We start from the raw sequence: 18,039 nt of genomic DNA, 5'->3' as shown, positions 1-18,039 counted from the left end.
AAATATTAAAATTCTTGATTCTCACCCTTTCTTGAAAAAATGAGCTCCCTAATTTAAGGATATACTGACAAGTTACAGATAGCATTTACCAAGTGAAATATATGGATATGAAATAACCAGTATTATGGAGCCCAATTTAGATTAATTGAATTCTATTGTGCTATGGCTTACTATAACATGGCTTAAGCATATTGCCAATTTCTGACCCCAAAAGCCCAAAACCAACAGAAAAATCTCATTGTTGATTAGGCTGGGATCCATTGCATGGATTAGAAAGTGATGTTAATTTCTGGAAAATTTACCCTATATGATAGGATTATAGCCATTTACATAAAGTCAATGAGGGCTGCATGAAGTAACTCCACAACTGAAGTGAATGGAGTTTTGCATAAGAATTACCAAAATGGGCCATTGTGAAATAAAAAGCCCAATGTTACTGTAACAATCAGACCACCATATGAGAAAATGTGTCCAGTGGCCTACAGACCACCCTGACTTTTTTTTTCTTTTTTCATTCCTGCAACAGACAAACAAGGTTGGCTTCCCACCCTTACAAATCTCCATAGTGGTCTAGTGTGAGAATTTTCCTGATCTTCCCTGTGGACATATCTGAGAGAGTTGCTATAGTGATGTGCAAACTTTAGAAATTACCTAAAGCATATTGTCTGCTTGATTCCACAGAATTGACCATATAGGTGTGTCATCTGATAATTGAAATGAGACACATCCCCAAAATTATAAAATATTTCTGTATTGACTTATTTTTCAAAATTATACAAAATCCAAAAGAACCAAAGGAAATAACAGTGGAGAGATCTTTTTCTCACCTACCCCATGGCCCACCAGTTTCCTTTCTCCAGAAGCAGCTCATATTAGCAGTTCCTCGTGGATGCCTCCCGAGACCATGTACGTATGCTAGTTTCTGGATTCAGTAATCACATTGCCCCCATTTTGACATAAAGGGGAATGCACTGTACAGTGTTGCTTCTTAGTTTTTTTCCACACAAAAATGACAAAGGTATTAGCTTTTTCATGATTTTTTTTCTCTGAACAAAATGTTATACATCTTTTATAACAGTACAGAAAGTGCCCCACATTCTTTCTTTTTAAAAGCCTGCATATTACCTCTTTATTTAGAAATTTCCACTATGTTGCTGTTACAAATACTTATTGTCACTTTCTAACATGTTTAATACATATGGTTGGGCCAGTTCCTCCTTCTACTGCTCTTCCCAGCCCCCCCAAACCTCATGACTGTTCTAATTTATTTTTATATATAAATTTTAAAGTCAGCTTCTTTAGTTCTTGCCATCCCACACCCCAAAATATTCTGTTGATATTTTTATTTGGATTTCATTAAATTTAAAGATTCATTTAGGGAGTACTGACATTACCAGTCATATGCCTTTCTATTTTTTGTGTGTCTCTCAGTTATTTTCATATAGATCTCACACATTATTTATTAAATTTATTCCATGCTATTCACCTTTTTTGGCTGCTATTTTAAGTGGGGAATTTTCCCAATTATTCTTCCAACTGGACATTGTTTGTATACATGAAAGTTCTTGATTTCTGTATGTTATTTTTTTGCCTAGTCAATTTACTACATTCTGTGATGGTTTCCAATAAATTTTTGGCTGATTATTTTGTTTTCTGAGAGTATAATCTGATAAAGAGCAAATAAAAATTATTTTAACTCCATCTTTTCAATTTTATCCTTTTAATTTTTTTTTCTCTCATCAGAAGAGTGATAAATAGAAATGGTGAAAGTAGACATCTGGTCTTGTTGTGAACTCTTAATGGGAACATTCCTAACGCTCCCATTATGGTCAAAGTTGACTTTGCCTTGAGATATTTGATCTTTTAAGGACGTATTTACATCATCCAGACTTTTTCATCAAAAATTATGTTGAATGCAAAAATGATTTTTTAGCAGTTGGAGGAACTCCCATAATTTTTCACCACATATAAATATTTTAAAATACATAATAACATGCAAAGTCATATACATATGATCATTCTGGTATTCCAGAAATAAACCCCACTTCTTTGTGGTTCTTCTTTGTGTTTGCTAGTATTTTGCTTGGTATTTTTGTAGTACTCTTCATAAATGTGTTGGTCTGTAGTATTTTCGAATAATCTTTAGCAGGGTTAAGCTCACCAGCTATTGGTGAGAGATGTGTGTGGGGGGGAGGATTGGGCTTTGTTTCAAGCTAGCAAATATTTCATTATGAAGTAATGTGGAGAGCATGACTTATTCTTGCACTTATTACTCCAATTCAGAGTAATTTTCTCCCCCTTATTGTATTGGTAGACATCGTCCTGCAAATCTTACTTGTCTGTCTCATTGCTCATTTAGGCCTCCTCCCTGCTTTATGAAGAAGTAAACCATATACCAGGAAGCTTCTAAAGCCAATGTACCAACATCCATTATGGCAAAGACAGGATTCTGAGGTGGCACCTAAGGGTGTGACCTCATCTTGGAGAAGACCTTCCTGGCTTTTTCTGAGATCTGCCTCTGTGAGCATCCCTTCTCTGCCTCTTTCCATACCCACATATTTGGAAGATCTTCCATGTAATTTGTGGTTTGGGTTTTCAATACCTGTAATTTTAATCAAAGATGAAGTTTGTGCTTTTGTTCCTTATTGCTTTGGGATGATTTCTGAGAAAAGATGGGGGTAAATATTCCCTTTATCACACCATTTTAAAACTTAAACCTCTTCCTATTGTTTTTGACTACATAATGCATAAGATGCATTTCATGGAAAACAAAAATTAAAAAATACAGCCTCTCAACGTCTGAGTTCACTGATTGGCTGGGAAGTGAAAAGGATCATGACTGACGGATGTAACACAAGGAAGGGTTGCACAGGATTCCAGAGCCTGACAATTGCTTTTCTTCCCTAGTCCTCCTACCTGGCATCCAAACCACACTCTTCTTACCATACTTTGTTTTGCTTTGCTTTTCTTGCTTTTCTGGCCTTTAGTTGAATGGATAGTTTAATTCCCTCTGTGTTTTTAATTATTTCCGTTATTTTAAAGAATAGCCTAAAACTTTCACTTATATTTAATTTCATATTTTTGTAGCAGAGTGTAAACATATTCAATGTTGCTATCTTCTGCCTTTTTTTCATCATAGCACTTAAAGCTTACATAGCACATTCACAGGGTGGCCAGAGTTTGTATGGGATGGTGTTAGTTTATGGAGATTTTCTTGACATAAGAGTATGTCCTTGCACCCTCAAGGGTATTCTGGTTTGAAGAAAAATTATTGGTCACCCTACTAAATTATCATAGCACCTAACATTATTTTTCATGATTTTTTTTGTTTGCCCCACCCCCACCCCCACCCCACCCCCACCCCAGATAGGACCTTTTACTGTTGCTCCATTACTCCCAAAGCCAACAATAGTTTCTGGCACATATCAGCCACTTTATAAACATTTTCTGAATGATATGAATGAAGAGACTAAGGCAAGATCCTTAGCATGCTTGAATTATTTCCTCAATTTCTCCTATTCATTTTATTAATAAAATTCTAGTCCCCTTTATAAACATACTCGTTATAGTTACTGTTTACAATCTAGAGTTGATTTATTTCACCAATTTCTCTGTTCTCTGTGATTTCTTATATCCCAACTTTTCACTGTCTTTATCTTCTGTCTTTGCTGAAGTGTGCCCTTTAGCAGCTCTTTCAGTGAGGTTTTTGGGTAGTAAACCCTTAGTTTTCATATGTCTGAAAGTATCTATGTCCTCTTCCATGTGAATGATACTTAAACTGGGTATAATGGTCTTGAATCATTGCTTTCATTACATAATTTGAAGGTACTATTTACCCTTTGTTAATATTTATTGTTGCTGAAGACAAACTTGCTTTCAGTATAATTATCATTCCATTGTAGGTGATGTATATTTTTGGGGGGTCTTGAAATTTTGTCTTTATGTGGCTGGAGACTTTGACTTTTCTAGATGCAAATTTATCAATATTTATCCTGCCTGGAATTTGTTACACATTTTCAAGCAGAGAATTCATGTCTCTCTTTAATTCAAATTCTCAGCCATCCCTCAAGCCATTATCTGGTTTCTCTACCATTTCCTTTAATTTCTCCTTATGGGATGCCTCTCTGATTGGTTTCTCAGTCTATCTTGTATCTAACTTCTCTTACACATTTAAAAATGTTTTATCTCCCTGTGATACGATTTCATTGAATTCCTTGGTACTATCTTCCAAATCACTAATGATCTCTTGAGTCCATCTAGAATTATTTGCTTACATATGTACTTTTATTTCAATGATTATATAATTCAAATTCTTTGCAGGTGCTAAACATAGTTATTATTAACTCATGTAAATTTTGCCCTATTTGCATGTTTGAAAGTGAATTTGTCTTCATTTATTGAATTGATTTGTTCTTCATTATTGACAATTTTCTTTAAGTGCTTTGGGAAGTGTGTTTTGCAGACTTGTCTTGAGGGGATATTCATGCTCTTTCTCCCCTTAGCTCTCTATATCGAGTCATTTTCTGTCATTTCCATCCATTCCCAGCTCAGAACAAAATTTGGGGGGGGCACTTGGCTCCCGTGTAGCAGTGACATCGGAGATATTGCAGGTATAGACATGGGCCAACAAGGTAACTGGGCCAGTTTGCTCTTTGGGGCTTTCTCTGCTTTCTCCTGCTGTGACATACCTGCTGTTTTATTTGCCATATTGTGTGGCATCCACTGTAATTATTTTTGATTGACTCTCACTGGTGGGTAAGTCCCACTCTAGTCCCACATCTCTGGTGGGAAGCCTCGTTTGGTTTCCCTCCATAAATGGGGCTTGATTAGCTCCCATTACCCTATAGAGATTCCTTGCTCACTCACTTGCACTCCCTCCTTCCCTGTTTATAGCCCCTTCTCCCCTTCCCTTACTGATCGGTTGTCTAGTTCTACTAGTTGGTGGGAAAGGAGTATTAAAACCTCCAGCTATGATTATGGAACAGTTTGTTTCTTCCTTAATTCTGTCATTTTTTACTTCATTTATTCTAAGGCTGTTATCAGTGCATACATATTTATGACTATATCTATTTGTATCTTTCTAATTCGTGTTTTTGTAGAGTACTATACATTTTGAGAGTATATACCCTTGTTTTCAATTTATTTGGAATTAATATTTTACTGCATCATGTAAAATGTAGAAATCTTGCAATTTATTTCCTCATTCTGTGCCATCTTTGGAAATTGCCTTATGCATTACATTTACATACATTATGAACTCTTCAACGAAATGTTATATATTTTTTGCTTTAAACTGTCAGTGTTTAAAATAAATTAAAAGCAAAAAGAAGTTGTCTTTTATATTTTCCTAGGTATTTACCATTTCCAATGTTTGCTGTTCCTTCTTGAAGATGCACATTCTCTTTTGGTATCATTTCTCTTCAACTTGAACTTTAGCATTCTTATAGTACAGGTCTCCTTGTAATAAATACGAGTAGTTTTCTTATAAAAGCAAGCATATTTTCATGGGGTATAGAATTCTGGTTGACCGGGGCTCTCCTCCCCCACCCTCCCACCCCCAGGACTTTAAAGATGATGTCATCTGGCCAAAAAGACTGCTGGTTTGGGACTCTGGCTGCTAAATGCTGTGCCATTACTAAAGCCTGTCCTCAGGCCATTGTCTTTATTATTATTATTATTATTATTATTATTATTATGTTATGTTAATCACCATACATTACATCATTAGTTTTTGATGTAGTGTTCCATGATTCATTGTTTGCATGTAACACCCAGTGCTCCATGCAGAACGTGCCCTCTTTAATACCCATCACCAGGCTAACCCATCCTCCCATCCCCCCTCCCCTCTAGAACCCTCAGTTTGTTTTTCAGAGTCCATAGTCTCTCATGGTTCGTCTCCCCCTCCGATTCCCCCCCTTCATTCTTCCCCTCCTGCTATCTTTTTTTTTTTAATATATAAAGTATTATTTGTTTCAGAGGTACAGATCTGTGATTCAACAGTCTTGCACAATTCACAGGGCTCCCCATAGCACATACCCTCCCCAATGTCCCTCACCCAGCCACCCCATCCCTCCCACCCCCACCACTCCAGCAACCCTCAGTTTGTTTCCTGATATTAAGAATTCCTCATATCTGTGAGGTCATATGATACATGTCTTTCTCTGATTGACTTACTTCGGTCAGCATAACACCCTCCAGTTCCATCCACGTTGTTACAAATGGCAAGATTTCATTCCTTTTGATGGCTGCATAATATTCCATTGTATATATATACCACTCTTCTTTATCCATTCATCGGTTGATGGACATCTTGGCTCTTTCCACAACTTGGCTGTTATGGACATTGCTGCTATAAACATCGGGGTGCACGTACCCCTTTGGATTCCTACATTTGTATCTTTGGGGTAAATACCCAGTAGTGCAATTACTGGATTGTATGCTAGCTCTATTTTCAACTTTTTGAGGAACCTCCATACTGTTTTCCAGAGTGGCTGCACCAGCTTGCATTCCCACCAACAGTGTCGGAGGGTTCCCCTTTCTCCGCATCCCCGCCAACATCTGTCGTTTCCTGACTTAATTTTAGCCATTCTGACTGGTGTGAGCTGATATCTCATTAAGGTTTTGATTTGGATTTCCCTGATGCCGAGCAAGGTTGAGCACTTTTTCATGTGTCTGTTGGCCATTTGGATGTCTTCTTTGGAAAAATGTCTGTTCATGTCTTCTGCCCATTTCTTGATTGGATCATTTGTTCTTTGGGTGTTGAGTTTAAGAAGTTCTATATAGATTTTGGATACTAGCTCTTTATCTGATATGTCATTTGCAAATATCTTCTCCCATTCTGTCGGTTGTCTTTTGGTTCCATCCTCCCTGAGGCCCCAGAACCTGCATCCTTTGTTCACTAACCAGGGCCTCCAAGTGGTTTTTATATTTTGTTCAGAGTTTATAGTTATTATCTGGGGAGGATTGGTCTCTTAGAAGCTTACTCAGTCATATCAGGAATAGAACTCCAGATGTGTCTTGTTTTTTTAAATCTCTTTTCTACACTGCTTCTCTAAAAGTTTTAGACAGAATATTGAATAACTCAATCCATTATATATATATTTTATTACATTTGTTATTTACAATAGTAGTATGTTTGAAGGGCAAAAGGATGGTGACAGTGGAGAGAGTGTTTTTTTTTTGAAGTGCTGTTTACTCTGACCTCTGCAATACTACTTCATCATGGTTCTCTGCTTTTAATTCCCTGGTTAATCTTCCTGAGGTTCCCTTTGTGACCTCTCTACTTCTGTTTGTCTTTTCAACACTGGTTTCAACCCCATCTCAGTGATTTTTTTTTTAAAAATCTGTTCCCGATTTCCCAGGCAGTTTTAACAATCTCCCTGATTTCAACTATCACCCCGAATATAGGTGGCTCTTACATCAAAATCAGAATTAAACCTCTCTCATGAGTTCCTCATCAGTATTTTCCAGCTACTAGACATACCAACTGCATGTCCAGCACACATTATGGATTCTTCATTCCCTTTCAGCCCTGAACTTTTTCCTTCTCTTCCTCTAATTTATTTATTCATTAAATAAGTACATCTTTATTGAGTGCCACAATACTGCTTTTATTTTTTTTTTAAGATTTTGTTTATTTATTTGACAGAGAGAGACACAGTGAGAGAGGGAACACAAGCAGGGGGAGTGGGAGAGGGAGAAGCAGGCTTCCTGTGGAGCAGGGAGCCTGATGCAGGGCTCGATCCCAGGACCCTGGGATCACGACCTGAGCCGAAGGCAGACACTTAATGACTGAGCCACCCAGGTGCCCCCACAATACTGCTTTTAATGTTACAGATTTAGTCCTGAAGGAAAAAAGTCTGTCTTTCTGGATTTAAACTTGAATGGGTGACAGACTATATACTAATAACTAACTATATAATATCAGGCATTCTGAAGAAAATGAAGCAGATTTGGGGAGATAAAGACTTGGAAGCTGCTTTTCTTGATAGGCTTATCAGGTTTCTCTAAGACACTGACATTTTTTAAGAAATTTGACTGAAGCATTTCCTCTTATCACCTTTGTTGATGCACAGAGACAAACTTTGCCAGATAACCCAGGCAAGAAACCAGATTGTCATCTTAAATTCAACATGCTTTCTTGTTTTTCACATGTAAAGATTTCAGAAGTTCTCATATCTATTTTACCTCCTTAAAATACCCTTTTCTTCAGCGCCAAGTTTCCAACTCTACTACTGTGATCAAGTCCTATTTCTTCTTTGAATTGCAATAGTTTCTTTTTATTTTTTTTATTATGTTATGTTAGTCACCATACAGTACCTCATTAGTTTTTGAGGTAGTGTTCCATGATTCATTGTTGCAATAGTTTCTTTAAAGGTGTTCTGGCCTTCAGGCTTATACTTTTCAACACTGGTACCAGAATGGGTTTTATTAAACCCAAACCAGTTCACATTGCTACCTTAAAATAACTTACTGGCTCTACAGTGTACTACATACTGTTTCCTCTTATTAAAGAATTCTGTGATCTAGCCCCTGATCTCACCCCTAGCCCCTTATCACTTACCCTGCCTCACACCCTATCTCTTCTTCTTGATGTAGAACTAATTCTTCCACAGGTGTGGTAGACTATTTTGCATCTGTTTTCCATGCCTTTTTTCCCTCAGTTTGTTACCTCTCTCAGAAGTGCATTATCATCCGCTCCTCACCAACCATTTGGAAAACTTGTAAGACTGCCTGTCGAGCAAGCTTTCAGGTGCTCTCTGTGCTGCTGAGGTACTGCCTACTGTGAGTAGGAAGGGCCTAGAGGATTCTAAGATCCTCTTGACCCCAAACTGTCATAAAATTACATTGTTTCTACTATAAAATTCTTTTCTATGTCTCTAGCAACATCTTTCACCATTCTCTCTTGAACTTTATGCTCTGCTCCTTCCCTCTATCTAATGTGAACTAGGTAAAACTCCTAAAAGAAATGATGTTTTGGATGTGTCTTTGATCACTGTCTTTCCAACTGCAGATTTCTCTTCTCTCCCTTCACTTGCCTAATACCCACTCATCCCTCTAGATTTAGCTTTCTGTGCTCTCTGTTTGTAAATTTTTTCAGGTACACTCCACTACCAACATGGGGCTTGAACTCACGACCCTGAGATCAGGGGTCACATGCTCTACCAACTGAGCCAGCCAGGCTCCCCAGCTTTTTGTGCTCTCTGAATTGGACATTACAATGATCCATAATTGTTGCTTTATATTCCTCCCCCCCACAACTTGATGAAGATCTTTGAAACATGCAGTTATTAGCACCATGCCTTGACACAAAGTAGATAATAAGTCAATGTACAGGGGATAAAAGAGTTTATATTGAAAAATGATCAGACCCAAACGCAAAGCTTACTTATGGAGTAAGAAAACTCTTGTCATGCTTCTCCAGTAGTGGAGTGCTTAGTTTTCATTCCTTATTTCCTCTTCTATATACATCCCATCTGCACCATTATTTTCCCTTTGGCCTTATCATCTTCCAATAGCCCTTCACCACTTAATCTGTATCCAATGAATTTTTGCGTCTAACTTAACTTTTGGAAAAAGGATTTCTCAAATATTGATATATTTCTGTTCATAAGTGGAATTACCTCTTCCTTAAGATTGCATAAGAAGCATTTCAATTTTTTTTTCAAATACTCAACTACTAACAATTGTTAAACTTGAAATAAGAACTTTTTAAAAATCTTCAAACACAGAGTCTAACTTATTTTCCCCCTGTGTTAAATATGATGACTGCATTTTGCAAGTTTCCTTAGGCAATATACACACAATAGGTACAGAACTCTTTTATTATTCATTTTATTTTCATATAAATTAACATCCTAGAAAAATTGAAATAGAAACACTAAATACAGTATTGCACATAGCGATCTTTGTTAAATGCCCTATTATTTCAGTGAAGAATGGTAATATACACACTGGAGGGACTGAAGGAGACAGGAAGACTACAAAACAACAACCAAAATCCACTACTGTTTCTTTGCACTTAAATTACAAACTAAAAGGTAAGAGACCATACTTTACATAAACGCAAATATAGTTATGATTCGGAACATTTTCTTTTTTAAGTTGCTTTCCATGATTGGTTTCCAATAGCAAGAAATATCAACAACCATAACCCTCAACAAATATCATCAAAAGAATTTTTAAAAACCCTACCTATTAGTGTTAGACAAAACCATCACAATGCATCAGGAGATGACTTTAACATACTCTCACAAAGAGTGGGAGATTTACTTTTTTTACCCCTCAAAGTGAAATAAAAGAAAATCCTTTCCTAAGCTCCTTCAGATAACCAATCATCACATATTCATCTGACAGCTTTTAATCACCTGCTATAACACATAAAGACAATCCCAATCATGTAAAAATACCCAGGCTGGTACATTTAATCAACAGATGCCAATCCATCCAAAAACTTACTACCCACCCCCCTTTTTTGGCCAACAATTAGTCACGTTTGGCAATTTTATGAGCATCATTTATTTAAATTCCTTCAAAATATTGAGTCATGTTTTCTTTGTGAAGGCCAATGGTAAAGTTATAGAGAGGCACACCTTTAGTTTATTTTAGCTGAAGATTAGCTTTATGTAGGGTCTCAGAGAACACAGGCTGATAAAAGCCCTCATTAAACTTAAAACTCTGATTCCTGCCTATATTAGATGATTTATAGGAAAGGGTTTACCTTTTGCTATATTTCTTCTATTCATTATCTGACTTGCGTAAAAAATGATAATCTTCTTTCACAAATATATAGTTAGGGAGAGCAACCCAAGAATTGGGAAAGCCTTGATCATGATATATAAATGGTACTTAAATTTTAAAATAGAAAATTTATATGTAGACATGTAACTGATACAAACAATTCACTAGAAATAACATTTTAACCATAAATCTAAATGCAGTGACATGGAGTACTGGTTGTCAGTAGAAAGGAAAGTGTTTTGCTGGGATAAGGAATATTCTCACGAAAGTAAATTTTAGGTTAACATTTAGCATGTTCAGCATTAATGCAAATATTGCCTCTTATACATGCTGTTTTGGTCTATCAATATAATACCATAAACTTTACAAAAAGAAAAGGTGTCAAATTCTCCACTGGTCTACTGCTTTTGCATTTTTATGAATGTACAGTAAAATTCAACAATCAGTGAACTGTCTAGAAAACACAAAGATTGTGCAAGAGGTCAAGAGGAAAAATGAACAAAATGATGTAGTTTTCTTCCCACCCTCAGGTCAGCTGAATTTTGTGGAAGTGGTTACAGTGACTCATGTTCATTCTGCTTTTCATTTTTCAGGTTTTCATGCTTATTTTTGCTTTCTGAAAATAAATGCACCAGATAAGAGTTATAGTTAGAAAGAAGAACTTTAAAAAATGTACGGAGTTTAGAATAGCTCAAACAAGATCTTTTCATTTGGATCAAATTCTCTGGGAAAAGGTTAAAGATCCACCAGCCCATAAAGGAAAAAGATATAAGTAAACTGTTTTATCTTTAAGAATTTTCAACAGCCAAGGGGTGCCTGGGTGGCTCAGGGGGTTAAGTAGCTGCCTTCAGCTCAGGTCATGATTCCAGGGTCCTGGAATCGAGCTCCTCTTTGGGCTCCTGCTCAGTGGGGCCTGCTTCTTCCTCTCCCCTCTGCTCATGCTCTCTCTCTCGCTATCTCTCCCTCTCTCAAATAAATAAATAAAATCTTTAAAAAAAAAAAAGAATTTTCACCAGCCAAATCACCAAATATTTTTGAGAAAAAAAAAAAGCTTTAAAATTTTAGCATCTAACCAACATGAAAAAGTGCCAACTCACCTTTCTCATTCTCAATTCTATGCACACATACATAAATATGAAGATTGAATTGGCTGCTTCGTTTCATGGTTAATATGATTTAATTCTCTTCTATGCTTATAATGGCATGATTGAGGTTAATTAATAATTATTCCTCTTCATTCAATGCACCTTTAAGGTTGTACTTTAATCAAAAAGAAAATAAACTAAACCATAATATAATACCTGTCATTAGAGAAGACTAATTTTGATATAGAGAAACTAAAGGGAAAATATCTTTTAAATGAAGATATATTTCCTTTTTCTAAATAGGGTTTAATCAGTTTAATCATATCCCAACCTGGGTTATTTTGATCTTTTCCACTTAGACTACATTAGATTAATCCAATTCAAAATGTTCCTATTTTAAGCCTAACCCAACTTTTCATTTAGAACAGCATCATTTACTTATCCCTGTGGTACCAAGTGATACACCCTCAAAACATTTAAAACAATACTGACAGCGTCACAAGGGAAAACTCGTCATTTTTACCAAGCCCTGCCTTCCAGGATGCACGATATCATTTTAAAGAAAGAAGTGGGCAAGGAGGAAGCTTAGATTAGCTTGTTAAACTCAGCCTGCTGGCTGACAACTGTTAAACAGCCACATACGGGTACACGCCAGGTCTGAGCCCCCCAGTCTGAGCAAAGGACAATACTACACTTGGCATTTCCCATCATGTTTTAGATCCCAATGGTGCTAATCCAATGATAACAGCCACTCGGGGTTCAAATGCAGCCTTGTGCTGGTGATGCTTGTGTAATGGAGAAAGTGAGAAACTGCCCCCCAACTCCTGCCAACACACACATATCTAGGTATATGCATTCCCTTAGATTTTTCTTAATTCTTAAGCGTTGGATGCTAGATCCTGAGATTCTCTTAGCCTTTTGGGCCTGATTAAAGGCATAAAGAAAAGGAGAGAGAGAATCTCTCTCACACTGAAGAGGAAAATAATTAAAATGTTATTATGTGAGTTTGTATATATTGTGAAAACAGTGTTTAAAAGCCAAAGCAAATCACAAGTTAAAAAGAGAAGAGTTAAATACTTACAATTCCAGAGTCATGTCTTGGTTTTATTTTATAAAGTGATTTCCCCTTTTTCTGCCTGCACACCTCTTCGGCTTCTTTTACTCTGGGTGGAGAGAAGACACATGTATTTCAGCAAAGACCTATACGGATCACTGCAATCCACCTTATGATAGGTGAGCAAATATCAACTCACTGAGGATTTGAGTTATTGGAGAAAATAATACCACATACACAGGAACATTATCTGACATTTGATTCAAACACTGAATGTTAGAGCTAGAGGCTAATTCATCCAGGGGTTCTCATCTTGGAATCAAAGGATGTCGAATGGAATGATCTACAAACACATTAAAAATGTTATATCTACATTTCATCCTATGTTAAGGGAGTCTTATGTAGAAGAAATTAAGGAAATATCCCTCATTTTCAGGTGAGGGTACTGAGAGTGGTTCCATTACATAAATCTGAAGCATTAAAATACTTAAATAAACAGTATCATACAAAAACTCATATGCTTATTTTAAAATCATCTCAGATTTACTTTCCACATCACACTCACCAAAAAAGTGAATACTTGGGCAGGGTTTAAAAAACTGAGCTTCATTAAGCAACAGAACCAACCATTTATTGGAAAACAGAAACTAGAACGTGTGCAATAATAATGTTTTGACACTTCTGGGAGTTCTTTTTAAAAACGCACCCCAAGGAAAACAGCATTGAATTTACCAGAGGTACAGTTAAGAGAGGATGTTATTTGGAGGTAAGATCTTCACTGAATTCTGGATCTGCTAGTTGATACTGGGTAATGTCCTGATACCACTGACTATTGTATTCTGTCAAATAGTAAAAGGGCTTAATAATATATAATAGCATTATTATTATTACTAGACAGAATTGTTGCAAAGATCAAAAAAATTTTATTTAAAAAGTTCTTTATGGGGAGCCTGGGTGGCTCAGTTGGTTGAACAACTGCCTTCGGCTCAGGTCATGATCCCAGGGTCCTGAGATTGAGCCCCGCATCGGGTTTCCTGCTCCCTGGGGAGCCTGCTTCTCCTTCTCCCTCTGCCTGCTGCTCCCCCTGCTTGTGCTCTCTCTTTCTCTGTCAAATAAATAAATAAAATCTTTAAAATAAAAAAAATTAAAAAATAAAGTTCTTTATAAATTGTAAAATGCTATAAAAAGTATATGCGATTGGGGGCCTGGGTGGCTCAATCGTTAAGTGTCTGCCTTCGGCTCAGGTCATGGTCCCAGGGTCCTGGGATCAAGCCCCACATCGGGCTCCCTGCTCCATGGGAAGCCTGTTCTCCCTCTCCCACTCCCCCTGCTTGTGTTCTCTCTCTTGCTGTGTCTCTCTCTGTCAAATAAATAAATAAAAAATCTTAAAAAAAAAAAAAAGTATATGCGATTGCGTTAATTAAACAACTGGTAAGAAATCTGTAAAGTAGGATTATACTAATAAAAAGGGGTCCCATAAAAAAGGAAAATAACCTATTAGGTTAATTTATTTATTATTATGATTTCCCTTGGGAATTAAAAATGGAGTATTCCTGGAGAAACTAAAAAAGCTGTGACTTATCTTAATAAAAGACTTTTTATGCAGATCTTGAAGTTTATTTCCTGAAAGAAATGAATTATAAATATGTTTCTTGAGCGCTGTGGTAAAAGACCTGATGGCAGGATTCCTCTGCCGTACAACTGAACGAACACTGGTTTTAAACAGTGGAATGAAGGAAATGATCCCACACAACAGCTACAGGACTGGTATTAGAGTTTACGTTAAAGCGTGACACATGAAAGTAATTCCTTTTGGACGTAAAATGCCTGCTGAGTTGATATTGTTATTAATTCCAGAAAATGATGACAATTCAGAAGACACTCCATTGTTACTACTTTTATTACTTTCTACCCAAGTCATAAATTGCCTTTAATCCTTCCTCCAAATATTTGAAGACAAAAGCATTTCCTTTATAACAAACAAAGGATTGCAGAGTTCCCATCTTGCCTCTGAAAGAGCTACCAGTAAATTTAAGTTGAAATATTTGGACAGGGAATTAAAAAACTTTTTTTTTTTTTTTTTTTTTTTTTAGCACTTAGCCAAATCCAGTAGATCCCCTCTTAACTTTACTTGGAACTCTTTAAAGTATTTTGTAACATTAAAAAAAAAAAAAGTGTACTTCACAAGTATATTTAGATCACCAAAGCATCTTAATTTTCTCACTATCATATTTATTTTATTTTTAAAACACATTTTTCTAAGGATCACAGGAAGACAAATCTAATTCAAACATATTTAATTTTACACAAACACAAATTCAGCCATTCCTTGTAGCAGAGATAACAAAAACTAAAGAGAACGTGCGTCAAGGAAACCTCACAAGATCTAGCTCATCCCTTCATTTGACAATCATTTATGGGGCAGTAACTCCAGGCCAGACACTGGGCTCAGCTCAATTTTATAAGGACAATTAAGTTCAATGTCTAATAGGAGAGCTACACACATAAGCAAGTACAAATGTGCCTAAAGCACCACCACCTAGGTTTGTAGAGGTCCAGCCATGTCCCAAGAGGGTAGGGGTTGTGGAAATCTTTCTGGAGCAGGTTGACAGTGGAGCCTTGCTTCAAAGAGAAATCTTAACTGCTCATACATTTCTTGGAAGGGGAAATGGGGTGGAGGATGAAAGAAGAATACATACAGAAGAACATGTGTGAAGGCCAAGTGAGACAAGGATACCACAATGAGCTTCGAGAACATACACCCCGCTCCCCTGTGCTGCCATAGGATCTCCACAACCCCAGAGGCCGGGGTTGGGGCTGGCTGTCTATGCTCCGGTTTCTGATGAGCATGGCTGGGGTGAGTCAGTCACTGCATCCTAGGCACCTCAAGACCAGGCACAAATAAATGAGGTGGGGAGCTGAGAAACTAAGCACCAGGACCTCAAGTAGTTGTTCTTTGGATTTAGAAGCACAAGCATGGAGCATATGTTAAAATGCAGTTTTCTGGACCTATTTTACTCTGGGGCAGTCCCCAGTGGGGGGTGGGGTAGGGAAAGGGGTGTGCTTCTAAGCAGCACCAGAGAACGGGAGGAAGACGGCCTCTGGGCCACACTACTCACTCTGGCACGGAGGGACTCCCCTGAAGCCTGGACTGGGCAGCCACACTGAGCCCCCGAAAACCGTGCTTCCTCACCCCCTCTCTTCCCAGGGCACACCGGGTCCCAGCCCACACCCTGAGAACTTGCTCACTTCAGCGCTTTGTGAGTAGTGCCCCTCCTAAGCTTCCCAGCAAATGTGGCGTCTTCCAAATGCCAATTTTATTTCAACAAAACTCTGACAACAAGAAATTTTTTCCACACTTTAGGCAGGAAAAAAGAATGTGTCCCCGGAGGTGAGATACACTGCCAGAGTTGGCAGAAATAAGGAGCATAAGGAGGGAGAAGCCGGGAAGAAGAGGGCTGAGGCAGCAGTCCATATGAGCGGTTCCTGCTCGCTCTCCATCTGGGCGAGTGTGGCGGGCCCATCAGCTGCTCGGCCAAGTTTGGCCTATTGAGTAACTCCTTGTACATGGTCCATGCTCTTTCCCTCCTGCCTCACCCCTCATTCAATCATGCCGAAAATTTCTTAGGCTGAGTAGGAAAAGATGTATATCTCGCAACAAGACAGGCTTTAAGTGAAAAAGCATGGTGGTGATAACATTTCAGACAATAAATAAAAATGACCACTATGTCCTGTTTGGAAAGGAAGTGGGGAGTCAAAAGAGTGATGATATTTCCTTTATAGAGAAAGGGGAGAGAGGAAGCCAAGGCTAGGTGGAAGAAGACAGTCATTGGCTTCCAAGTATTGCCTGCACTTGAGTTTAAACTCCAAGTAGGGTGAGGGCTGTGGATGGTGTGTAGACAAAGCTCTAATGCTTGAGTCACGAAGACATGTTCTTTTGAATCTGGCTCTCTTCGCAACAAAGGGGACTGCCAGGGCATCTGTTAATCAAGATTTCACCCTACCAGAGAACTAAAAAGGCAAGTAAAAAATTTCAGATGACATCTTTGATAGCCTTATTTAACAGCTGCACCTTCCAATTAGAAATCTAGATTACAGAAAGAAAATTTGAGCAAAACCAAATCATACGATAATGAAAACTCTTCACTCATCACCGTTAGTGATCTTGGAAAAACAACAACAGAGAAAAGCAGAGACTGGAAAACAGGAAATATAGCATTACTTTTTAGACAGAAGAGAAGGATACCGAGTGGTATATAATGGCTATAAAATTTGATGTTTATGTTAATATTTTGCTATAATAGCTTTTAGTGCCTATTGAAGTTCAGAAAAAAAACTATACCAAATAAATATCAAAAGTCTGTACTTATTCCTTAAATGGAGGACCAAAAGTAATCAGAATATGAGGCATTCTTTATTTTTTAAGGGGGAATTTAATTATAGGAAATAACCAGGAGACATATATGGAATCAGGTTTGGCAAACAGAGTAGGTGACCAATTTGAACAAAACAATTTTTGTCATAAGCCAAGTTTGGTTTGGGCAATGATCGGGAAGAGTGGTGTGAATCAGTGTGTGATTCCCAGGAAACAGAAACTTGATCCCGTCAAGGACCAACTCTATATAACCAATTTTGAATGAAGTCTCTCTGAAAAATACCAAACTTTTCTCTTAAATGGAACGATTTAACTTTTACCTGATGGCCCATGTTTGTCACCATTGCAATGTGCTGATACAGGGTTATCCTCAAGGCCTCCTAAGATAGATACCTATGTGGTGGCTCGCCCATGTATGGATCTAACACTCACACTTTGCTTTCCTTTGAGTCCACTTGTTCAGGTTTCTGTTTCTTGCCAAGACGGCAGGTTGTGATTACATCTTGCTGGCGCCAGCATGCCTGCCTTGAGTAAAGACTCTATCTTCTTCCAATAATTTCTATCTTCTCTAGAGGGGAAACCCAGATAACCAAGCTAATTTAAATAGGCTTCAAATTAGAGCTCTAAGACTGAGTTCAATTCTGGCTGAACGAATAGAGTTCCTGGACCTGGAGGCAGGTGCCACAGGGCTTCTCCCTCATGAGTCCCATGCCTCCCACATACTTCTGGGGTCCCAGCTGTGTCTGGAAGGCTGGGGAGGCCCAAAGTCTGACTTACAGATAGGC

At 37.7% G+C, this 18,039-nt stretch overlaps 1 protein-coding gene across 1 annotated transcript in view; it reads right to left on the bottom strand.

Moving 5' to 3' along the window:
- Positions 1–11,229: 11,229 nt before the first annotated feature.
- The window catches only part of FMN2 (formin 2), a 372,667-nt gene continuing 365,857 nt past the window's right edge, over positions 11,230–18,039 (bottom strand). The window contains exons 14-15 of the mRNA XM_035010926.1: positions 12,907–12,988; positions 11,230–11,356 (exon numbers count right to left, since the gene is read on the bottom strand). Of these exons, the coding sequence (XP_034866817.1) occupies positions 11,330–11,356; positions 12,907–12,988 (109 nt within the window). The 3' untranslated portion in view covers positions 11,230–11,329. The remainder of the gene's footprint in view (positions 11,357–12,906; positions 12,989–18,039) is intronic.

The sequence above is a fragment of the Mirounga leonina genome, unplaced genomic scaffold (genome assembly GCF_011800145.1).
Source record: "Mirounga leonina isolate KUSES-001 unplaced genomic scaffold, KU_Mleo_1.0 Mir_154, whole genome shotgun sequence".
Classification (NCBI taxonomy): domain Eukaryota; kingdom Metazoa; phylum Chordata; class Mammalia; order Carnivora; family Phocidae; genus Mirounga; species Mirounga leonina.
Note: the sequence above shows the minus strand (reverse complement) of the source record. Positions and strands in the feature narration are given on the sequence as shown.